Source organism: Sarcophilus harrisii, chromosome 5 (genome assembly GCF_902635505.1).
Source record: "Sarcophilus harrisii chromosome 5, mSarHar1.11, whole genome shotgun sequence".
Lineage (NCBI taxonomy): Eukaryota > Metazoa > Chordata > Mammalia > Dasyuromorphia > Dasyuridae > Sarcophilus > Sarcophilus harrisii.
Window position 1 is genome coordinate 30,664,039 of NC_045430.1, and position 26,040 is coordinate 30,690,078.

General features: G+C 35.6%; 1 protein-coding gene across 1 annotated transcript in view; it reads left to right on the plus strand.

Moving 5' to 3' along the window:
• Window positions 1-26,040, plus strand: part of FGD6 (FYVE, RhoGEF and PH domain containing 6) — a 157,784-nt gene that overhangs the window by 117,344 nt on the left and 14,400 nt on the right. The window contains exons 9-16 of the mRNA XM_031940809.1: window positions 6,389-6,439; window positions 9,052-9,110; window positions 9,197-9,268; window positions 11,976-12,044; window positions 14,422-14,505; window positions 15,296-15,375; window positions 25,085-25,187; window positions 25,682-25,828. Of these exons, the coding sequence (XP_031796669.1) occupies window positions 6,389-6,439; window positions 9,052-9,110; window positions 9,197-9,268; window positions 11,976-12,044; window positions 14,422-14,505; window positions 15,296-15,375; window positions 25,085-25,187; window positions 25,682-25,828 (665 nt within the window). The remainder of the gene's footprint in view (window positions 1-6,388; window positions 6,440-9,051; window positions 9,111-9,196; window positions 9,269-11,975; window positions 12,045-14,421; window positions 14,506-15,295; window positions 15,376-25,084; window positions 25,188-25,681; window positions 25,829-26,040) is intronic.

The window sequence follows — 26,040 nt, forward strand, 5'->3', positions numbered from 1 at the left end:
CCTACTTTATGTGTAAAATGATCAGGTGAACTAGATGCCTTTTTGGTGGGGGTTTTTTCTGCTCTGGGTCTGTGATGACCATGATCAACTTGTCTTTGCTAAGGAGTATATTTTAAAAAATCCTTTGTTCTAAAAAATTTTTGTTATTGTTTTGTAAATTACCCACTCATATTCACTATGTACTTTTCTTTGCTTATTTTTTAATTCTTTAGTAGGTCATATTTTTCATGATTCAGATACATAAGTCAAATCAATAGAATATTGGTATTAAAAAGATTTCCCCAGGAGAAATTTGGGATCCTTAAAGTAGCTTTTTAATTTCTGAAAAGTAATATGGTACACTTTTTTCCCACTATTCAAAGAGATAATATCTGTAAACTGCTATATAAATATTAGTTGTTATTATGTTATATCATTGTATAACAAATATAATGCAATTATTATATAGTATATGCATTAATGTATAAATATAAATAAAATGTTAGATAATTATTATTTATGATTCATTTTTGGTCCTAATTCCCAGTTGGAGTTTCTGTACGAAAACCAGAGTTTCAATGGATGAACCATTTTAGTTTCAGTTTTACTTACTGAAGCAGTTACTCATCAGGTAGTGTTAATCGACTCTTCTCCATTTGTAAACATGGCTTTAATATACAAAAGGCTCCTAAACCACACACCACCTGCCTTTTGTCTTATTTTCCTACAGAAATCCTTCCAGGTGTAAGATTTGACCTAGATTCCATGCACCCAGCCAGATGCCCAGGCCCAAGCCGTCAGGGCTTGTCTAGGCAGAAATATAAGAAGAATTCTTGATTGCCAAAGATTTCCTCTGGTCATATTTGTCAGAATCATGTGAAGGCCCGGAAATAATCCAGTCAATGACAGTGCCTAAGCTCATGTGTAGTTTTTATTTTTATTTTTTTTCTTGGGTATCGGAATGCACTCATCACTTTCAAACCAAATGATTAATTCCAGTAAGCCTGTTACAGTATGATTGGTACCAGTAAGGGCTTGTATGACCCAGGACCTCTTCAGTCTGAACTCTTTAAGTGTTTTCTAAAAGCAGATTTGATTTAGGGGGGAAAGTACACTTAGGAAGAAATATGTTATTTTTGCTTGGCTGATGGCTACAGTTTCTTGATGAAATTGGCTTCATAGAGAGAGGCTATAGACTCCTCCCAAAGATATTTTGGTTAATTTATGCCAAATAGTTGTTCGACAAGCATTAGGTATGTGCTGTTAGGTTTCAGAGTGTTTGGGTTAGTTTCCCAATGTCCTGTAGTTTGTGAATGACAAAGCTAGGAACAAGACTTAAGCATGTAGACCTCTCTAACCCAGCCTCCTTGCCTCATATAATGAACATACATTTCCTTTTCTAGCTTGATATCATATTTTTAAAGTTGTTAAGCGTTTGTCTTATTCCAAATTAAGCAAAACAAATTTGAAAGGTAGTTTGGTAAAGTGGACCTGTATTCAAATTCCAATAGAAAAAGAAGATAATGGGATCTTGGAAGAGTCGCTAACTCAGTTTACTCAACTTTAAATTGAAGATTTAGATGGCCTCTTCCAAATTTCACAGCTTTGATTCTTATCTGTGTGATGCTTTCTTAACTTCCCTGTGCCTCAGTTTCCCCATCTGCAAATGAAGTAGTTGGACTAGATGTTCTCTAAAGTTCATTTCTCCTCTATATCTGTGATGCTATAATTGGGCTAAGGGGAGGAAAAGTTCTTAAGGGAGGGAAGGAGGAAATTTATTAATTATATTATAAATATAATTTATTTATTAAGTGCCTACTATATGTTATCCACAGTACTAAGCCCTGACAACTGAGAGTTGACGGCTGTGTTTTTCTACATTCATGGATTTTCAAGTCCTGTTGGAGAACATCCAATTTGTCCCTATTGTGAAACCTTGTTCTTGACTGACATCCTTATCTGTTTCCCCCCCCAATCGACTTTTCGTTATCAAGGTTGCCCCCTGGTGGCAAGAGATTAAAATTTGGGGAAACCCATCCCAACTATATTTTTTTCTTGTCCCATTTTGTTCCTCTTTACTTTCAAGAATTTTTTTCTTTAAAGGTCAAGTTCTTTCTTTGTAAATCCTAGTCACCATGATCTTTGGAGTTTCCCATTTGTCACCTCTTGAAGTGATCAAACAGGTTTGACATAGTAAAAGCAACTATCTAAGACTGGCTCGTTGCTTGACTACTTCACTCCTCCATTTTGCCTTGTGAAATCTCTTGGCTAGACTACTTGGTCGTGAATGCATCCTGGGTGTTGGGCTTCATGACACATTAAGGAGTGTCTCGATTTCCCTCCCAAGTTTCACCAAAGACTCCATGCCAATTGTTAACAATTGCTGGTTTCCCTGCTGCTCCCAGCTGACTCAGACTAACCCACATCTTCCAACTTCTGCTCTTCCATGTGTTGATCTGATATTATACTTACAGCATAGTCATACCACGGGGACATTTGTGTCCACCGTGATGTTCAAGCATCGGTAATGACTAAGAAGGTTACATAAGAATTTCTCCTCTGAACTCTTTCTGGATCCAAATAAATAAGTAAGCAATAACAGGAGCTCTCATGGTACTCATAGATCCATATAAATGTTAGTTATTGTTAATAAATTTTGTTCTTTTATTGCATGAGTCCCTGTGACCTGGACACAAAAATTCAGGGGTAAAGAAGAAAAGCAGGAAAGATTGAGCTTTGAACAGGACTCTGGCTTGTTTGGCAGAGAGAGTTAGAGAGACAAACTTCCAGATGGGGAATGGTCTGATTACAGAGAGGTTGAGCAATAGAAAAAGAGGCCAGTACAGGCCTGGCAGGGAGCCAGAACCACAAAGATTCAGATAGATTTAGCCACAAGTGTGGCTGGAAGCCACAGAGAGAAAGAAGTCTTTTAAACATCTTCCTTCCATCCATCCTGCTACTTGAGATAGCATGGCCTAGTGGAGCAAGGAAGCAAAGAAAATAGAATTAGAAAGATAATATTATTTAAAAATAAAACTATAATGACATTTGTTTCACTTAACACACATGAGCCTGATGCTAGAAGAACAGAATTTACAACCTATCTTTTACATTTACTATTTCATTTTCCTTATCTGTAAAATGAAAATGGAGGAAGAGAAAAGAAATAAGTTTTTATTAAGCACCTACTGTGTTTCATTTTCTGTGTTAAGCTCTTTACAAATATTTCATTTATTCCTCACAACAATCTTGTGAGGTGTAGATGCTATTATTGTCATCCTAAAATTTATATTGGAGGAAACTGAGCCAAACAGAAGTTAATTAGCTCATAACGGTAATAGAGCTACTGAACATCTGAGGCTGGATTTGAATTCAGGTCTTCCTGACTCAAAGCCTATTTCTGTATCCACTAAATCTCAGGTTTATAGATGAAGAACTGGAAGACATCAGATGTTATTTGTTTCAGGAAACCAAGGCCAGTTCATGTCAATCTTTTCTATCTCTTAATTCTGTGATCCCGTTTTCCAGTCTACTCAGTAAAAGTTTGACTATTTAATCCCCGAGTGGATTGGTTGAGATCTCAACATCATAAATTTAGATTTGGAAAAGGACCCTTAAATGATCCCCTACATTTTTTACATTAGAAGAGTAATAGTGAGATTAAATACTTTCACAGGAATAGCTAATCAGCCAAGTATCTGAGGCAGAATTCAAAGCCACTTTATGTCCAGCCCATCTCCTTAAACTCAAGTTGTCTCTTACAAATGCAAACTTCAGGACAAGACTTAAGGGTTCCCTCTAATCTTAGAATAGTTGGCGATTATAGTGATCTGTTATATAGGGCTTTAGGAGTTTCAGAGTGTTTATGTTTTATACCATTAGAACCTCACAGAGGCTCTGGGAGATAGGACTGTTATTGACCCCACTTACATATACAGGTTGTTCCTTGCCCAGAGTCATCACTTGGCAAGTGTTGAAGTCCCAGCATTGTCGTCACTGTGCCCTCTAGTGGCCTGTGCCTTTTGTTTGTCATTTCTTCTCCTTGAACTCTTTGTAGTCAAGAAAAAGTAACTAATCAAAATTAAGCAACTGCAGAACTCTTGGATTGCCAAGCATCATTCTGAAATCGTCGTGTTACCCTCTCTGGACCAAAAGAAGTGTATTTCTTAATGAACTTTTATTACAGCTAGGATCCAAGATTAAAACACACACACATACAATCCCAAGGAAAAAAGCAATCCTTTGTAAGGTGCAAGAAACCAACTGAAGTCTCAGGAGTTAAATTCAAATCCAGCGTCTAATGCTTCTTGCCCACGTGATCTGGGAAAATCGACTTCAGCTCCCTGGTTTTCAGTTTTCTCATTTGTAAAAGGAGAGGGTGGATTAATTGACATCTCCTGTCCTTTCTTGTCCCAGATTAGTTATCCTATGATGCTTACTGTCATGAAACTTGTGATTCATTCCCAAGGGCTGTTCTTAGGGTCTCTCTTGTTTTACACTGTTCCTTCCAATCATCCATCTCTCGGATGATATCTCTCTTGTGTAAGTCTTTGTTGGTATTACATTGTGCTCTATGAATGCCTGTCATGTGCCTTTCCGTTGCCTGTTTGGGTGACCCACATATTTAATTCTGGCATGTCTGTGTTATTCCATGACTTGTCTTCTTAGAATCAGATTATGTTAAAAGGATGGGTTACACAACTGGGCCTGGATCCCAAACAAATCATAAAAAAGGGGAAAGGACCCACATGTGCAAAAATGTTTGTGGCAGCCCTTTATGTGGTGGCAAAAAATTGGAAAATGAGCAGATAGCCGAACAACTTGTGGTACATGGAAGTAATGAAATATTATTGTCCTATAAAAAATGATAACCAGGCTGGTTTTAGAAAGACCTGGAAAAATTTATACAAACTAATGCTGAGTGAAACAAGCAGAACCAAGAAAACATTGTACACAACAACAGCAAGGTTGTGCAGATCCTCAGCAGCTCATTGATCCAAGACAATCTCAATAAATTTTGGATGAAAATGCCATCCTCATCCAGAGAGATGGACTATGGAAACAGTAAAATTAATACAAGGTGTATTCACTTTTCTTATTCTTTTTTTCTCTTGTGATTTTTGCTCTCCTAGCATGATTCAAAAGAAGATATGTAAAAATGTATATCTATAACAAAAAAATGTTGTTTTTCACATGTGACTAGAGGAAATAAAAAATTTTTGAAAAATAGGGTGGGCCTTTGTTTTAGGGAGAAGCTTGGAGTCTTTCAAAGCAAATCAGTATTTTCCAAATGTCCAAAAGCTTACTGTTTGTTTATGGTTGTTCAGTTATTTCAGTCTTGTATGGCTCTTTATGACCCTGTTTGGGATTTTCTTGGCAAAGATACTGTTTGCACTTTCCTTCTCCAGTTGATTTTACAGATGAGTAAACGGAGGCAAACAAGGTTAAGTGACTTGCCTAGGTTCACACAGCTAGGAAGTGGTGTTTTGTTTTGTTTTTGTGAGACAATTGGGATTAAGTGACTTGCATATACAGCTAAGAAGTGTTATGTGTCTGAGGCCAGATTTGTGCTTGGGTCCTTCTGAGTCCAGGGCTGGTACTCTATCCACTGTGCCAGCTAGCTATCCCAAGAGGAGTTTTCTTGACTCCAGACTATACACTGCCCATTTTCCTCAGTAGGACAATACTACTCTGCTTTAAAAATAAAGAAACTATATCATAAAAACATTCATTTGTAGGATTAAAATTCCCCATTAAATAAAACATTTTATGGTTATCTATAAAGATTTATAATTTTATTATGGAAGATTTTTATATGATAACCATTTATACTATAGAAAAGTCATATAATGGAAAATATCATCTGTATCCAGAGAAAGAACTATGGAGACTGAATGCAGATTGAAGCATACTATTTTCACATTTTTTTTCTTTCTTGTGGTTTTTCCCTTTTTTCTGATTTTTCTTTTATATGATTAACATAGAAATATGCTTAATGTGATTATACCTGTATAACTTATATCAGATTGCTTGTTGTCTTGGGGAAGAGGGAGGAAAGAGAAACAAGTGGAAAAATTTGGAACTCAAAATCTTATAAAAATGTCTTCACGTGTAATTGGAAAATAAAATATTATTAAGTGGGGGAAAAAAGAAAAGCAAAGTCACATAAATCATACAGGTCTGATGTTTAATCTTTTACAAATATGAAAAATGAAAAATCAATAGCTCTTTGGAAAGCCCATCCAAGTATTGATCATTTTCTGGAGAATAGGTATTCTTTATCCAGATCTCTAGGAATAGGTATTCTTTATCCAAATCTCTAGGAAACTTTGCAGTATTGAATGTATATACAGTTATACAACATCCTATACATAGCCCTTTTAATATATTTTTTGTTTTGTTTTCATAGATTATTTGAAGAATCTTTTGGAAGACTCTGCAGATTATAGGGATACTCAAGGTAAGCAATGTTTAACTTTTATAAATATTAAAATATTGATCTTTCAGAAAAATACAAAAGGAATGTTAACAAGTGTGGCTGCTAGTGAGGGGAGGTAGGGTGTTGTTTGTCCCATTCTAAGGTGAACAATTTTATTAGCTCAGATTCTTCTTTCTGATGATCACTAAGAGGCTTATATCTTTTAATTTAATGTAGACTGATTTCATTAAAAAAAAAAAATGTACAAAACAGCTGACAAATCCTCCCCCCTTCCCCATCCTGATTCAGGTTCCAACAAAAATCTAGCCATGAGCAAGTCAAAGTTGAATTTTCATTCCACATCATTCTATCATCATTTTTTAAGGCTTCTTATGATTTCTACCTTTGGCCTTTTGAAGTGTTATTACTATGACGTTTATGGAAGGATTTTTGAACATTTTGATTGTTGGTTTGTAAGATTGATTTTTGTTTTTATTTTTATATTTTTCAGATTGATAAGTGATCTTTAAAAAGAAGGACCATGCAAAACATTTGCTTAGTCCTTTGAAATTCTCTTAAATCATGGCCTTTCTTATGTTAAAGGAACCCATTTCCTAGAGAATTGTAAAATCTATTTTGAAAGTTCAAGATACGCATGTACAACTTAATTTTTTTTTTTAAGGCCAGGAGGCTCCTATTTAGCAAATACTACTCTGAAAATTTGTTACTTGCTTTTCCAAAAGAAAAAAAAAAGATTAGAATCTTTTTTCTCAAATTTTGAAAACTTTTAATGTGCAATTAGTTAAAAGAACATGTGATATGTTTTTCTTCCATTTCACATAGAGCTATTTCTTATTTTTCTCTCCTTTTTTTGATGTTAGTTTTCTTTATAAAAAACAGTAAATAATAAAAAAAAAAACCTTTAGAAAAGAACACCTTCCCTTTCTCTCATCTGTAAAATGGAGATATAGTTCTTGTCATTTTCAGCTTACATTATTAATAATAGCCAGTTTTTCTATGATGTTTTATGAGTTTGCAAACACTAGCAAGAAGTACTATGGTTATTCCCATTTTGTGTATGAGGAAACTGAGAAGGACTCCTTCAGGGACATATAGATTGTAATTAGAATCTACCAGAGTCTTTAAGTTGTCCACTGTGTCATCCTTCCCATACCACCCCTAGTTGCCCCAAATTCATAAATCTAGTTTAAAAAAGACAGCCCAAAAAGGTGGATTTGAACTCAAAGCCTGACACGGTCAGGCCATCTCTCCTCCTGGTGGGACTCTGTTGTGGCTCCCTTGCCCCTCTTGACCAGACCAGTGACTGGCCCTAGTGGCTGTTTACATTGATCACTCTGGGATCTGTCCAGTGCCTTCCCTGCCCTGCACCAAAGTGCCCCAGGTGACCCAAGGATTTCTCCATTTGGTAGTCATGGCCTCAGATCTCATGGCTAGTAAGTGGTAGAGATGGAAGTGATGCCTTAGGGCTGACCCTCAGCATCCTTCCTTTTGTGTTGCACATCTCTTAGTGGAGGAACCTGGAGTCCAAATCCTCTGCCTGGGAGACTTTGGTCAAGTTATCTTACAGCATTGGCCTTGGTTTACCCATTTGTAAAATATGGGTTCTGGAGTCCCTCCTGGATTAATTTATGATTATCCTTTGACTTCCACTTTTTCCCCTTTTCCAGAAGAATCTCTTCCCCATTTCCCTTTTCATCTTTCTTTCTCTCTCTCTGCTTCTCTCTTTCCCTTTTCCTCTTTCCCTCCCTTCTTCTTTTCTTTTTCTCTCTCCTTCTGCATCTTTCTTTCCCTTTCCATCTCTCTCCCTCCCTTTATCCTCCTCTTCCACCTCTTCTCTTTCCCCTGCCTCCCTCTCTCTTTCTCTGGATCTGTGTTCTCTCTTTCCAACCCAAACTTGTCTTGTTGGTTTTCTCTAGCTTTCATCAGCAAACGTTTAAAAGGAGGATAAAGGACTAGAAGTAGGATTTCAGTGATATAGGAAACTGCCTCCACCAATTGACTGCAATCCCTGAGTCTGGGTTCAAGTCTTATCTGTAATGCTTCTTACTTTTGTGTGACCATTTAACTTATTTTCTTTGACTATAAAATGAGAACCTTAGATTAAATCAGGGGTGTTAAACTTGGAGACAGCCTTTGAACCAGGTTAAAATTTATTTGGGAAATGATTAACAAAATAAATAAAAATGCAATATGATGTAGGTAATGTAATGAATTTTATTGATAATCATTAATGATTAATAATTATTATAATGTAATTTGTATTTTTTAAGAGATCCATTTATATTTGAATTTGATACCACTGGAATAGATGACTTTTCTAGTCCCTTTAAGTTCTAGATTCTATGATCCTTTGATCTCTGTTAACTTGTCATTTCACTGGTTGAAATAACTCTTGTCAAAAAATAGTGAATTTTGGAAGACACACTAAAGACCCCAAGTTCAAAACCTGCCTTAGATATTTCCTAGCTGTGTGATCCTGGGCTGCAAAATTGGTATAACAGTACCTATCTCCCAGGAGGCTTAAATGAGATAACATGAAAAGTGCTTTGCAGATCTTAAATAGTCATATACAAGTGATTACTGTTTTTATTGAAAGTCCCTAACTACCTCTCTTCTATCCTTATGTCTCCCAGATGCCCTTGCTGTTGTCATAGAGGTCGCTAACCACGCCAATGACATCATGAAGCAGGGAGTAAGTATCCTAGGAATACAAATCAGGGCTTTTTTTTTCCAGCTGGGAACAGATACTTTCATATGCTTTATCTCTTTCTTCCTCAGGACAACTTTCAGAAGCTCATGCAGATTCAGTATAGCTTAAGCGGACATCACGAGATAGTACAACCAGGAAGGGTGAGTTTCCTTAGGAATTTTGCCATGAGCTGAAGGGAATAAAAGCCAGGTGCTTAAGAATCATTTCCTTTTTCAGCCGATCGCGAAGATTATATGATTGAATATGATTCCCCTTCTGAGCTGGCTTCCACAGTTCCATCCAGTCTTGCATTTCTGTGATACCCAGACCTGGCATGGGGGGCATTATGTAGCCCCTTTTAACACATCAACAAGCCAGGGATTCATGATTTGTTAGTGCTGGTCCTTCCTTCACTGGCTCTTTTCCAGCTTAATAGATGGTCTTTGAAAATCACTGTAAATAAAAACTTTCACATTCTGTGACAAAGTTAGCATAAAGTCTATTGTGTGATCTGGAATGGCATAGATATAATCATTAACCTGGTCCATAGAGAATAGTTCTACATTTGATTACTGGTCCTGTATTGAGAGCTTTCCCTTCATGATAGATAGATCCTAGTAGGGCTAATGACTGTTTATGGAAGAGCTTTTGAGAACCAAGTCCTGGAATTGGCTTTTTTTTCCCCCTCTTGGCAAAAGTAGATTTATTTAGGGGAATAGGTTCCAAACAAAATGAAGGGATACAATAGCAATAATAAATATGAAATAGAGTTGGGAGAGCATACAGTTAGCAAGGAAAAGGCAAGCTCCCCAGGGGAAATCACAATTAACCAGAAGAAAGGGAATATTCCATGAGGTGGGAGTAAACCATTGAATAGCAGGCCAGGTTCATAGACGTTTGGGTAACTAGGAAGAAAAAGGCACTAGGAGAAGAGAGAGAGAGAGAGAGAGAGAGAGAGAGAGAGTTACCTCATAGTTACCTCGTAGTAAATTTAGTCCTGAAAAGAACTACACAAAGAGCTTCATCATAACCAGATCTTTTATAGGGGAAATAGAACCTTGGGGGTTTCCCAGGCTTAAAGGCTGAAACTCAAGAGGAAGGTTAAAGAGTCAGATGGAATGCACCTGGCCGACCAGGTCCCAGACCTGTCTAAATATATGTTACTTGGCATCTCAAAGGTTGTTTAAAGATACAGAGGTTTGAGGGTTAGACAAAAAATTCCATCCTCACAATCACTCTATTCAAACTGAATAGTCTAGGAATGTTACATCTGATAATAGCCATTTGGGCTTCTTTCTAACAGGGGAAGAGAGAGAGTAAGTCACATTAATATGTCATTTAACCCAAATACCCATCACCCACCCCCTAGCCTTAGCATTTTATAAAGAAGGAAACTGAGACTCAGAGAGGTTAAATAGCCATCTCCTACTCCAAAGCCATCCACTGTACCACACATTCAATAAGTGTCTGCTGTGTGCAAAATAGGAAAACATAGACACAAAAAATGAAATAGTCTCTGCTCTCAAGGAATTTATACTCTACTAAGGGTAATTCTAAGATTGTAAACATAGGTAACTTTTACAAGACATATGCATGGGTAAGTTTTTCAGCGTTGACCCTTGCAAAATCTTGTGTTCCAACTTTTCCCCTCCTTCCCCCCATCCCTTCCCCTAGATGGCAGGTAGTCCCATACATGTTACATATGTTAAAGTACACGTTAAATACAATATGTGTATACATATTTATACGGTTATCTTGCTGCACAAGAAAAATCGGATTTAGAAACTAAGGTAAAAGTAACCTGAGAAGGAAAACAAAAATGCAAACAGACAATAACAAAAGGAGTAGAAATGCTATGTTGTGGTCTACACTTATTTCCCATAGTTCTTTCATTGGGTGTAGCTGGTTCTCTTCATTATTGAACAAATGGAACTGATTTGGTTCATCTCATTGTTGAAGAGAACCACATCCATCAGAATTGATCATCATATAGTATTGTTGTTGAAGTATATAATGACTTAATGGTCCTGCTCATTTCACTCAGCATCAGTTCATGTAAGTCTCTCCAGTCTTCTCTGAAATCATCCTGCTGGTCATTTCTTACAGAATAATAATATTCCATAACATTCATGTATCACAATTTATTCAGCCATTCTCCAATTGATGGGCATCCTTTTAATTTCCAGTTTCTAGCCACTACCAACAGGGCTGCTACAAACATTTTTGCACATACAGGTCCCTTTCCCTTCCTTTAAGATTTCTTTGGGATATAAGCCCAGTAGTAACACTGCTGGATCAAAGGGTATGCACAGTTTGATAACTTTTTGAGCATAGTTCCAAATTATTGTACAGAATGGTTAGATCCATTCACAATTCCCAAAGAGTGTATTACTATTCCGGTTTTTCCACATCCCCTCCAACATTCATCATTATCTTTTCCTGTCATCTTAGCCAATCTGAGAGATGTGTAGTGGCATCTCAGAGTTGTCTTAATTTGCATTTCTCTGATCAATAATGACTTGGAGCATCTTTTCATATGGCTAGAAATAGTTTCAATTTCTTTATCTGAAAATTGTTCATATCCTTTGACCATTTATCAATTGGAGAACTGGAAGAGGCCTTTTGGTGGTACATGTATAAAAGTGGTGTCATTGTTGGGAAATCTAAAATGAAATCTTGGCTGTGCTCAGTATCATTTTAACTTGGAACACCACTGGACCAGTAATCGATTTTTGGATTTCAGTCAATATGTGTAATATGCTCTTCCCCTTTCTCCTATATCTAAATATCCCATGTTTTAAAATTACTAATACCAGTAGTTGACATTTGTTCTGTATTCCTATTTTTCTCTTTGGATGGGTGGAGTAGGTCTTTCTGAAAGAAGGCACTTTGATGAAATTATCCCGGAAGGTCATGCAGCCAAGGATGTTTTTTCTGGTAAGATGCCATGTTCATTTTTGATATGTTTTGTTTGTTTCAGAGATCTTTATTTAACAGGGGTAGAGTCTTATCTCTCAGTAGCATAAAAGCTTGTCCCAGTGGACTAATTTCTTTTTCTGATGAAAAGTTTGGAAAAATAATCTGTCACTCATTGGCATTTCAAATGTGAAAAATGGAATCTGTCACATGCACTGGTGATCCACAGCCACAGACATAAAATCATTTTTATTTGGAACCCAGTAACCTCATTTCAAACCTGAAATAATGAGGATTTAAAAAAAAAATTCTGAATTCAAACATCAAATGAAATGAGCATTTTCATAGTAGAACCAAAGAAGAGAGAGTTGGTTTGTAAATGAAGCTGTAAATATCTATCATATCCAGTTTGATTTTTCTTTTTAAGTAAGTATATAATAAATTCAGCTTGCAACTTTTGAAGCTTCCTTGCTTGTCTGTAATATTTTTCTCCTAGCTTTCCATTCTTTGGGCATTTAAAAAATGCTTCAGTGATTTTCCTTTTTGAAAAAATTATTTCAGTCTTTTCCTATCCCAAAAGAACAATTACTAACCATCTCTGTAAGTACTGGTTGGTGCAGTGGATAGAGTAACTGAGCATGGAGGCAAGAAGACTCATCTTTCTGAATTAAAATCTGGTCTCAGACACTTCCTTTCTTTGTGACCATGGGCAGGTTACTTCACTCTATTTTCCTCAGTTTCCTTATCTGATGAGCTAGAGATGGAAATTGCAAGCTACTCCAGAATTTTTGCCCAAAAAAAAAGCCCCAAATGGGAGCATGAAGAGTCAGATACAGCTGAAGTGACTGAACAACCACCATCACTGCAATTACATATTTTGGAGACTTTTCAGTGAGTTTCTGTGATCCAGAAAACCTATAAAATTGCTGTAAGGATGGGATCTATGATTACATTAGTGTAATACTATGATATCAAACTCAATCTATACCTAAGGATCTTGCAGTCCATGTAGTAGCTTAGTTTGTCTAAATCACGAACCCATTTGACTTTATCTTGGTATAGGATAGATGTTGTTCAGTTCCTAGTTTCTGCCATACTATTTTCCATTTTCCCAACAATTTCTGTTAAATCCCAGAAATTGGAGTTTTTAGGTTTATCAAACACTAGATTGTTATAGTCTTTGACTATTGTATCTTGTGAAACTAACCTATTCCACTGATCCACTGCTGTATTTCTTAGCCAGTATTAAATGGTTTTGATAAATTTCTGCTTTATAATGTAGTTTTAGATCTGGTACAGTGAAACCCAAATTATTACGGGTTCAGAGATAGGGTTGGGGGGTGAGAAAGGCAGAGGTGGTAAGTGAAGACCAGCTTAGAAGCTTAAGGACAGCAGTTGAAACATTTTTGTACTCAGTGGTGTCCTCAGTGATCAATGCTATGACTAACCATGGCTTTGGTGAATGGCTCAATAGGCCGGCCTACGGTCAGCAGGGAAGTGAGGTATCATGCTGGCTTGGGCATTAGGAGAGGTTGGCTTGAACACTGGTTCTGGTACTGATGATGATCTTTGTGATCATAGGCAAGTCCATTAACCCTTTCAGGCCATACTCATAAAATGACAATAGCCTATAAATTTCCTTCCTTCTCCAAACCAAAGACTTCTTAAACTTTCCTTTGCTCTTTGAAAGGATTCTCAGAATCTTGTTTTTAAGGACATAAAATATGTTGCAGAGGAAATCCATTATATAGAAATATTTATTAAAATATTAATAAAACAAATTCTCAGACTCTAGGCCAGCAACCCTTGCTCTAGATATGCCTCTGTCACCTAATGAAATTGCCAGTATGTTCACTCAGCTTTACTTAAATGAACATATTTGTTGAAAGAGAATTATATATGGGGAAATGGAGAGAAATTAGTGAATGACTATTATATTTTAAGAAAACATAAAAAAAATTAAAAGTTTAACTATGGCCTCACTTAACTAACTGTATGACCCTAGACAAGTCACTTAACTGCCAAAAAAAATTATCTATAAAAACAGAAGAACCAAAGGATAATTGGCATTAAAGGAAATGGCAATGAAATGTTTTTGTTTTTCTTTGAACTACACAAGTATAACCTATATATAATCTATAGATTTCTTATCCTCTCAGAGGAGAGGGAAAAGAGGGAAAACTAGAATTAGGAACTTAAAACTTAAAACAAATTAATGTTAGAAATTGTTTTGACATGTAATTAGGGGAAAAATAAAATATTATTTAAACACATACACAAAAATATCTATTATTAAGAAAAGGTCTTGATCCCCCTTGTGCATATATTCCACATATCTAAAGCTAACATTTTTGTTTCTCCATTTACAGTTTTCTTTGATGTGTGTTTCCCCTTACAGTTTAACGATGCTCTCTTGTACACAACACCTGTGCAGTCTGGGATGTATAAACTCAACAACATGCTTTCTTTGGCTGGCATGAAGGTGAGTCAATGAGTTCACTAATGATTTTTTAGGGCAACAAGGTGGTACAGTGGGTAAAGTGAGCTGGAGAAAAAAATGGCAAACCACTCCAGTATCTCTGCCAAATGGAATCACAAAGAATTGGCTATGATTGAAAATAACTAAAAAAAACAAACTTTTTTTTATCTTGATGTTTTGGCATTAAATACATTTTAATGGGGGAAAAACTGCTTACAAGAGGCAGACAATTGCTGGTCATGGAATCGAAAGAAATTATTTACTGCTTTCTCCTACCTGTTTTGCAGTGGATTTGTTGTCATCCATACTTTTTATCTGTGGAATCTTGGTCACGTCGTTAAATTTCTCCACCACTCAGTTTCTCTATCTTTACAATGAGGGCGATAGTTTGCATTTCTCCTTACTAATGCTAGATTTATGCTTCTGTGATCCTAGAAAGAGAATTATGATCATCCATTAGCTACTTGAGCAAATGATCTTTGACTCATTCAGTCCCTGACCCTTGCCTGTGAGAGTAAGTTGGACAGTGTAGCATATAATTGTTGTTATTCTTCCAGGAGAAGCAATGACATTGTGGGGGTGATCTCTTGACTTGCATATAATCAGGAAGACCCAAATTCAGATCTTCCTCGGACTATTGCTTTCAGCCTTTTTCCCTCTGTAAAATGAGCATAATAATAATATTGAGGGTGGTTGTGAGAATTAAGTGGAATATTATTGGGGAGAACCAGGAGCTTTCATGGATTGAGGGACAGAAGGTCAACTGATGAGATTCTTCTTTTGCCTTCATAAGGTTCGAAAACCAACCCAGGAAGCTTACCAGAATGAGCTGAAGATTGAAAGTGTGGAACGTTCCTTTATTCTCTCAGCCAGGTACAGAAAGATACAGAACAGAGAACCTTAAAAAATGATCTTTATTATCAATATTTTAGGTTTAAATGGGGAAAACTCATTTCTTTGAATTTGAACTCTGGGATTTCAGAGATGTTTTATTTCCTGCTTTTCTACTTAAGTGCCCTGACAGTTTCTCTTGGTTGTAAGCTCTTTGCTGCCATTTGAAGAATTCATTGTCCGAGAGTGGAAAGAACATGAGGTCAAGTATAACCTCTGTCTGGGTAGCTAGGTGATATAATGGATGGAGTGCTGGCCTTGGAGACAGGCAAATTTATTTTTACAAGTTTGTATCTGGTTTCAGACATTTATTAGCTATGTCATTTAACCTTATTGACCTCAATAATCTGTAACATGAGCTGAGAAAGGAAATGGCACACTATTCCGGTGTCTTTGCCAAGAAAACCCCTTATGGTGTCATGAACAATAGGATATAACATAATAGCAACTGTCCTTGATTTTTTTTTTTTTCTTTTGAGAAAATTTTTTGTCTAAATTAGTTTTTGGATTTCTGATCTCCTATTAGAGATTTTATATTCAATCAAAAAGTATTTATTAAGCACTTATTATATGCTAAAAATACAAAAAAAGTAAAAACAGTTTTTGCCCTCAAGGAACTTATATTCTAATGAAAAAATGTTTATTTTATATTTTTATTATGTTTATTTATTATTTATTTTATATTATATAACCATATTTATATATATAACCATATATATATTATATAACCATATTTATTATTATGTTTATTTGTATATATATATATATATATATAAACACATATAGATGTATATATACATGATAAATATATACCTAATATTGAAGAAACAGTGTAAGTGATTTTTTGGGAATTTTGCCACAAATTTAAAACAGACACAAAAATCATGCTTCATATAATGGCTGTTTACTATTAGCAATGTGCACTTTCGTACAGATCCTAGTTTCTCTTCTCATAAAGATATTTGGAAATTAATTATGGGATATAGAATTTTTCAAACAGGAAGGGGACATTTGAAATCATCAGATTCAACAACTCAATTTTTTTTTTTTTAAATTTGCTGAGGCAATTAGGGTTAAGTGACTTGCCCAGGGTCACACAGGAAGTGTCAAAGTGTCTGAGACCAGATTTGAACTCGGGTCCTCCTGAATCCAGGGCTGGTGCTCTATCCACTGCGCCACCCAGCTGCCCCAACAACTCAATTTTTATAGCCAAGCAAATAACTTTTTCTTCCATATTTGGCCTCTAGAATTTATAGGCACACTGGTTATTGATCCCTTTTATCAGAAGGCAGCTTTTATTTGCTTATTTAAAAATCCCAGTTTACATGATTTCAGTAATAAATTGCCTGCGTCCTTACTCTTTAAATAGCAGAATTACAATGGATTTTTAGATGTCTTTGCCTTATTTTTTTAAGCACACCTTCCCCTCTTCCAAATTGTGATGATACCAGAACAAGTGGGCAAAAAAGCCTTGTCTGGTCAACTGAGGAAAGCAGGGAAAGGGTCATCATCATATGTGAAAAAAGATAGCTTTTCATTTGTACAAAAGCCATACTGTACTAGAGAAGCATTTTTTCTTGTTCCATCTTGGGTTTTATTTTCTCCTTAGAATGACAATTCTCTGCATGTTTCTTTTGATTCTTGATAAAATTCTCTTGACAAAAAATTGACAAAATATATCATTTGCAAATGCTTACAAAGGAAAATGGTGATTGTTGGGTGTCAAGATGTAGGTTAACTCATGGGTTCAGTGAGAATAGGAGGTCAATTATTACTTCTGTCAGGGTACTTAGGTGACACAGTGGATAGAGTGCTGGGCCTGGAGACAAGCCACTTGTAAGCTATGTGACCCCGAGCAACTCACTTAACCCTTGTGGTCTCAGTAAATTCAAACAGACATTTATCAGACCTCTACTATATATTCTAAACTCTGGAGATACAAGGCTAGAAGTGAAATGGTCAGTTCATTCCTCCCTATATAACCTATAAATAGGTTATATTTTTATCAAGGGACAGGGGACATTTTTCCGCTGATGCTTAGTGGAAAAATCCGGGCCAGGAGAACAAAGATGAAAAATAACTATAGTCATGTAAGTAAGATGTAGCTAAAAGACAATGGAGTTTGTATAAAATGTAATGAGTGAGCAGTATTCATTTCAGAGGCCAAATAGTGAGAGTTGGAGAAAGGTGGTAAACTATGGGTGCAGAGTGCTATGTATTGCATCAGTTTAAGTGAATGTTCCAGATTGTTTTATTTGAGTGTGTGGGGTAGGATTGTAAAAGATTTCTGGGAAGTGATTGGGTTGTAAATAGTGTAGTGAAGAAGTCTTTTTTTTTTTTTTTTTTAAAGGCTTAAATGATAATTGTGGAAATATGTATAGAAGAACATATATTGGATTACTTGCTATCTGGTGAGGGGGGAAGGGAAAGAAATGGAGAAAAAAAATTGAACACAAGATTTTCAAGGTTTTGAATGTTAAAACTATCTGTTTCATATATTTAAAAAAAAAAAAGAAGGCTTAAAAGAAAGAATTAGTCAGACTGCTTTTATTGCTTTTTTGAGAATGTTATCAGACATTTTGATTAGTTCATTGCTGTAGTCTGAGAATTCCTGGATTTTAGTAGAGTGTTTGACATTATCTCTCCTAATATCCTTTTAAATAATGAGGCATTAAGCTCAGTCGTTTTTTGTGTCTGATTCTTTATGACCCCATTTGGGATTTTCTTGGCAAAGATACTGGAGAGGTTTGCCATTTCTTTCTCCAGCTCATTTTACAGATGAGGAAGCTAAGGTAAATAAGGTTAAATGGCTTGCCCAGGATCACACAGATAGTAGGTGGCTGATGCTGGATTTGAACTCAGGAAGATGAGCCTTTCATTGACCTCTCAGTGTCCAAGCAACTGTATAAGGGTGGTAATAACAGTTAAAGTATGATTATCTGTTCTAGTAAAAGAATTTTCCTCACTTGGGAATATTTTGTACTGGGGAAATAACAGGCCCAATAAGAAAAAAAAAATCCTCATAGACAAAAACAGAAGACTGTGGGCTAAATAGTATAACATTTATATAGTTGTTCTTGTTTAGACATTCAGTTGAGTCTAACTCTACATAATCCAATGGATTTTTGTTTTTGGAAGTCTTCTGTCACTTAGTGGCATTCATGAACCTCTTTCTTACCAAGTTTTAAAATCCATTTTCCTTCCCCCCCCCCAATTTATTTTATTTGGAAAAAACAGAATAGGCAAAAAGAAAAACAGAAAAGCAATGCAAAACAAAAGGGAACATTATCATGTGTTCAGCAGAACATCAGTGAGAATTCAAAATATATGTATTAGTAGAAGAAATTATATTCATGAGTGTCCGTCTTTTCTTTATTCTTTGTAAATCATTGTTTGGTGTTCTGCTGAGTACCTTACTTTGTTCTTTTTTCCCCCCTTCATACCTCTCAACCCCAAAAGGTTGTAATAATTAAGAAAGGATACATTTATGCATACATATATAGCTATTTATATAGTCACCCCCATACATACCCACACACCCTTTTGACATTCCATAGCTTGGCTATCAGAGATTCCTTTCTTCTCTTCTTCCCTCACCCCATCTGCCTCCTCCTTATTTCTTTATAGATTTTGAATGGTGCCATATCCTTCATGGTATATACGTAGTGTTGCCTTTTGAATCCATTCCTGATGTGAGTAGGTTTTCAGAACAACAATCTTCCTCACCACCCTCTAATGATTCTGTGTCTATTCTTTCTCTGTACCTCATTTGTATAATATGATTATTATTTTTACCTTTACTCTGCCAATCTTTCTTTTCAGCTACTCTATTGTTGATGTAATCCTTAAACATAAAATATACATTTCCTTTATTAAAAAAAAACCAAACCAAAACAAAACAAAAAACCCCACAAACATTATGTCCATGTTGAGTTCCTTAAAATTGTTTGTTGATATTGGCTCTTATATGTTAAATTTTCTGTTTAGTTCAGGTTTGGTTGATAGAAAGTCCAGAAAATCTGCAAGTTCCTTGAATGTATTTTTATCTCATTGAAAATTAGAGATAATTAGCAACATTATCTCTAATGTATTTTTTGCTGCAGTTCTTTTATTTGTCTGTAGATAAGATTCCAAGACCTGCAGTCTTTTATTGTAGCTGCTGATAACTCTTGTACACTTCTAATTGTGGCTCCAGCGAATTTGAATTGTTTTTTTCTTGTTTCTTGCAAAATTTTCTCTTTGCCCTTGGGATTTTGAAATTTGGCAATAATATTTCTGTTTTTCCACATCTTTTCTACTTTCCCATATTCTGCCACTCTGGGAGTTTGATAGGATTATTTCCTGCATTATTGTGTCAAGGTTCTCTTTTTGGTCACAACTTTCCTTCAGTTCAATTATTCTTATATTTTCTCTTCTTGATCTGTTCTCCAAATCAGTTGTTTTTCTTTTTGTTTTTCCCCTCCCCTTCTTCCCCTCCCTCTCCTTCCCTTCTCTCCCCTCCCCTCCCCTCCCCTTCCCTCTCCTTCCCTGTACCTCCTTTTTAAATTAGTTAGCTTTTTCATAATATTCTCTTTTTCTTGGATGGTTTTAGTTTTTTTCTTTAGTTTTTCCTCATTGTGTTTCATTTGATTTTTGAAAATTTTTTTGAATTCTTCTATAAATTTTCTCTGGATAGGGAACCATTTCACATTACTCTTTGAAGTAGAAGTTTTTTTTTTTTTTTTTAAACTGAGCTAATTTACTCTTCTGAAGATAAACCCTGGTCTTCTCTGTTCCCATATGTTTCATTGGTAATATTTTTTCTTCTTTGCCAGTTCATTTTTTTTTCTAATAAGATGTACTAGTGTAAGCACTTTTAATGCCTCAAGATTCCCTTTAGCTCTCCACTCTCATCAGGAACTGCAAAACAAGATCTCCCTCCTCCTGCAAGTGCCCATAGCCAGCAGCATCCTTGCTGATTGCTTCTGCACTCACCAAGTGCTGGTTCCTTCTCACCCAGGGCTGCATCTCAGCAGCACAGCCAGGCCTGGCTTTCTCAATCAGCTGAGGTTTGGTCCAAAGTCCTGGACAAACAGTCCGGGTTCCTGCTGAGGCTCCAGCCACCACCAGCTGGCCCAAGGTCTCCCACTTGGTGTTTTTATGGAGCTAAACCAGAGGTGTTTGCACTTCAGACAGATTAATCCAGAGTAGGATCTTGTTGCCTTGAATCAAAAGGATCCCAATTCTGCCCCAAGTTTTTTTGGTTTTTCATCAGTTTTATGTTTGCCCTGAGGAGCAAATTGGTCTTAATTGTGGGAGAAATTGGGAGAGTTTGAAAGTTACCAACCTACTCTGCCATCTTCCCAGAATCCCCTGTTATCCACTTTTTCTTGAAGTTAGAAATCTACTCTTCACAGAGCTGGACTTGAAAGGAACCTCCTGTTTTTACAGATGAGGAAACTGAGGCTCTGGGAGACTTGTGGCTTGTTCAAAATCACACAGTGAATGCCTAGTGCCTAATATGTTGTAGGTATTTAATAAATGATTGATTCTCGGATATTCATTTTCTTTCTTTTTTTTATATTTAATTTTTTTTCAATTATATGAAAACAAAAATATTCAACATTTTAAAAAATTATGAATTTGAAAGACTCATCGATTTTTGGTCATTCGTTTTCATTTTTTCTTAATTACATAAAAAATTTTGACATTTATTTTTTATTTTTTTATTTTTTGTTGAGGGGTTAAGTAACTTCCCCAGGGTCATATAGCTAAGAAGTGTTAAGTGTCTGAGGACAGATGTGAACTCAGGTCCTCCTGACTTCAGGGCTGGTGCTCTATCCACTGTGCCACCTAGCTGCCCCAACATTCTTTTTTTAAAATGTAAAATTTTCTAATTGATTCTTATCATCATTTTCTCTTTTTCATTTAATTTTTAGTTTGTTTTCTCAATTACATGAAAATTGTGAGTTCCAAATTCTCTCCCTTCCTCCCTCTCCTTTTTTCTCTTTTTTAATATGTTATACATGTACATTCATGCAAAACATTTCTATATTAGCCATGTTGCAAAGTGCCTACCAAAAAAGCAAGCATAATAAAGAGTTTTTTTTTTTTTTTTAATGATGCTTTATTTTTTCTTCAAACTCCAATAGTTCTTTCTCTGGAGATGTATAAAATTTTTCATTATGAGCCCTTTGGAACTGCCTTGGATCATTGTATTGATCAAAAAAGCTGAGTCATTCAGAGTCGATCATCATCCAATATTGCTATTATTGTGTAATATGTTTGAACATTAAATTTCAACCTTTAAATGCAAGTGGATGATAAAATAGGTTTTGCTGTTATAAGAACTTACTTTCCAGATAATTGCAAAAATCTGACCATTCTTATGTTTTATTCCTTTGGTTTCATTCCGACTAAGATTTTTCTTAGTCAGCCTATAAACTTTTATTACGTGCCTGCTGATGTGCCAGGTACTGTGCTAAACACTTTGTACCTATAAGATTGACTGCTTCCTGGAGGTGAAATATCTTTACCAGATAATGAATGCTTATGTTGGAACATTTGCAAATTGAGTGCAGTTAGGGACAACTCTTTTTCTAAGACCTTGTAAACATTTGTTCTAGCAAAAGGCTTACAAGAGAAAGAAGACACTTTTAAATGAAAGGGTATCATTTATAATTTAATGTGTACAATTAAATTATGTGCTGGCACATTTGGAAACCCCTGCCTCTAAGGTGGTTGATGTACAGTTCTAACATTTATTGAATCATTGGTCTTTATCTCCACTTTATCCCTATTTTTGGTTACTTTTTATAAAAACCTATGTATGTAGGGAAAATTCTCAGGTGAATCTCTTAGGAAGTCTATGAATAGGTTTATTGTAGCCTATGTAGGCTCAGGAACCATTTATAAATGGTATTAGCTCAGAATGAAAGGGCAAGCCATTTTTTCCAAAGTAAATTTTGGGAGGGAGAGGTTCATCAAGAGATTTTGAATTGAATTAAAGATGCAGAATAAGGCATGTAATTTTTGACCTGGCCAGTGCGGGAATTTCTTTTGATTGACTGTATATATTTTTTATAAATTTTTGATTCTTTTTCTTTTTCTAGTGGGGGACAAATGAGAGGCAGAGAAAGTAATAACTTGTTAATTGAGAATGAATATATGTGAATCACCCTAGAAAGGTTTCTATCCTTCCACCCCAAAAATTCTAAAAGGGTGATAGTGATTTTTATTACATACTAAATTTAAAATAAACTAAAAAAAAAAGTACCTAAGCCATGCTTGTTTCTGTTTTGATTTATATATGGGACTGCTTGTTTGTGATAGTTTATTTCATCTTTTTAAAAGACATCTTTTTTTTAAATTGATTTTTTTTTCAGGTATTTGGAGTATCTTTTCTTAATTTATACTTGAGGCATGGCTTTCATACTGTGGTTATGCTGAATTTCAGCTTATTTAAAGCTAACTCACAGGCAAGTTAAGGCATCATCCTAGTGATGTCACTGGTCCTCTTTGAGAATTAAGGATGACCCACAAGGGTGAATCCATCCATCAGAGGTCTTAAACAGGGGAAGAACTCCTGAAAAAAATTGTTCATATGAAGAGGATTTAAATAGAAAACTTAAATGGGAGAAACGGACAAAATTACCACCCACATCATCATCATCAAAATCTTTGACTAGCCTTGATCAAGGTCTAGGCCAGCTAGATAAAAATTTTAAACTCAAAGTCATACAGAGAATAAATGGCAAAGCTGGGATTCGAATCTAGCTCCCGTGACTTCAAATGCAATTCTCTTTCCATGCATCACACACCCTTGCAATTTTCAAGGTTCCTAGTATTCTGTATTCTGAATCTGAAACCATCAGGGTTTTAATATGTTTTAGAGGAGTTTAAAAAAAAAAAAAAAACAACTCACCTTATATTTTACTTTATTTCAATTAACAAACAATTTTTTTCTCTCTTCTACCCCCATTTTAAAAAGAAAAAGAAGAAAATTTTTGTAATAAATCTGCATAATTAAGTAGAATAAATTTCTGTGCTGGCCATGTCCAAAAATGTCTCACCCTGTCCTTTTTCAGCTCTCTGTCACAAGGAACTTAAGCAGACTTCATTGTCCATTTTTTTTGGAACAGTGGTTGGATATGGCATCATTTAGCACTCTTAAAAGTTTCAAAGTTGTATTTTGTTACAGTATTATTTTAATTTTGTCAGTTGTTCTGGTTCTACTTGCTTTACTCTGCACCAGTTCATAAAAATCTAAGGAGAAATTTTGAGAAATTCTTTTTATTGTGACTCATAAATTTCCTTGGTTGAATATATATATATATATACACACACACACACACATATATATAAATAGATATAGTTGCATATATAAGTTCAATATTGAGTGTGTATATGTGTATGTAAATCAAATCAGTAATTCATGGCAGTTAGGTGTTGCTGTAGCATAGAGCTCCAGGTCTGAAATGAGGAAGAGCTGAATTCAAATCCAGATTTAGGTGCTTAGTAGCTGGGCAAGTCACTTAACTTTGTTTTCTCATCTGTAAAATGAGCTGAAAATGGAAACTTCTCCAGCATCTCCCAAGAAAACCCCAAATGGGGTCACGATGACATGGCTGAAATGGCTAAAAAGTAACAACAACAATAATCTACAGCATACCTATTTTAGCATGAGTATTAGAAGGGACTGAGCAGTCAGATAACTATATGTGTGTATGTATATATATATATATATATATATATATATATAGTTGAGAATACTGGGGTCCAAAAAAGAGATAGAATTGTAAATTTAGAGATAGTAAGAATGGTGTCTGCCAGTGAATCCATCTCTCCCCATCCCCAGCTCCCATTTTACAAATCAGGAAACTAAGTCTCACTGAAGTTAAATGTCTTACCTAGAGTCATATAGATAGTAAGTGTCTGAGGGGCAGTTTGGACCCATATCTGGCTCCACATCCAGAGCACTATCCAAGAGACTTGTTTGAGGTCATCCTACAGGGATCAGAGACTTTAAAACCAAGTCCTCTGACTCCATATTCCTTTGTTTTTTCACCTTTAGCCCAGCTGCCCCCCATTCATTATGTAGGGAATTATCCTTTATGGAATAATCTTGTTTCTGAGTCCCAGCTTGAATCCCATCTACTGCAAAATGCCATTTTAGTCACCTCCCTCAGATTGTTTCCAACCTTTCTTGTATGTTTCTTTCATATATATATATATATATATATATATATATATATATATATATATATATATATATATATATAGTTTTTTACACTTTATCTCCCTCTGTTAAGAGTAGAAATTCTTTCCTAAGACAATGGCTTTTAAATTTTCTTTTTATACTTGCCCTCTACAAGATGCTTTGCTTGCATGTAGCGAATACTTAATAAATACTTGACTGATTATTTGTAGGGGAGCTTGAAGTGTCCCTTTCAGTATTGAACTAGATTAATGGGATCCCTTGGAACAAAATATCAAAAGATGTTTGGTCATCAGAATAAAGACCATAATGTTCTATAAGCTCCTATTTTTAACTGGACATCATGCCTCAGAGGTCATGCCTTCAGACAGGGAGAAATCTCTTCAGTCCTTGGAGGATGGAAGAGAGTTCACTGATGGGAGAAACTAATGTGATGAGAAAGAAACAGATAGGAACTGACTTGTGGTTAATGGAGCCTCTCTCCTCTGCTTTCAGCTCTGCTACAGAAAGGGATGAATGGTTACAAGCAATCTCCCAGTCAATTGAAGAATACACCAAGAAGAAAATCACATTCTGTCCCTCCAAAAGTCTCGATGAGGTATAATGCTTTCCTTCTTACCTTTTAAAAATCAGCTAAAATGATATATATATATATTTTTTTTATTTTAATGGTTGTTTGATGATCCTTTTAAAAAAAATATTGTCCCAGCTTAGTGTTTTCCCATTTGAATCCATGGAGTCCTACCTTTTAGCTAATAATCTTAGTTAAACAAAAACAAATTAATATTTGATCGTGTCTAAAAATGTACTCATATCCCAAGAGCAGGAATCTACCAGACTTCTGAGAAGTAGGAAGAAGGCTTGCTTCTGATCATCATCATTTAGACTGGTCATGGCATTCTTCAGAGTTGTAAAGTCTCATTTTCCTTTAAATGATTCTGGAATATTTTTCCCCATAGAAATTTTCATCTTGTACAATTAAGGCTAGCAAGCATGTCAGAGGTCATTTTCTTCTTTGATTGATATGAATCCTACAACTTCATGTCTTGATTCTCTTTTTTTTGGTTTGTTTGTTTTTCTTTTGTTTTGTAGACAGACACAGACAAGAAGGAAGAGATGAGTCCCTTGGGCTCCAAAGCTCCCATCTGGATTCCTGACACTAGAGCCACCATGTGCATGGTGTGTACCAGTGAATTCACACTCACCTGGAGGAGGCACCATTGTCGGGCCTGTGGCAAGGTAGAGCCAGAGCATCCTATTCTTCCTTTCAAGTCATATCCATTTTTGAAGGAAGCTTAAGACTTTGTAGGCATCTGAATTACCAGGGGCAATGGGGTATGATTTCTCAGGGTCCCAGGCAGTTCTCTAACATCAGTTGCAGATGAGCTGACTAGCTGCCTACATAGGTAGGGTTTCCACACCAGAAAAGGCTGAACCAAAAAATATTCTAA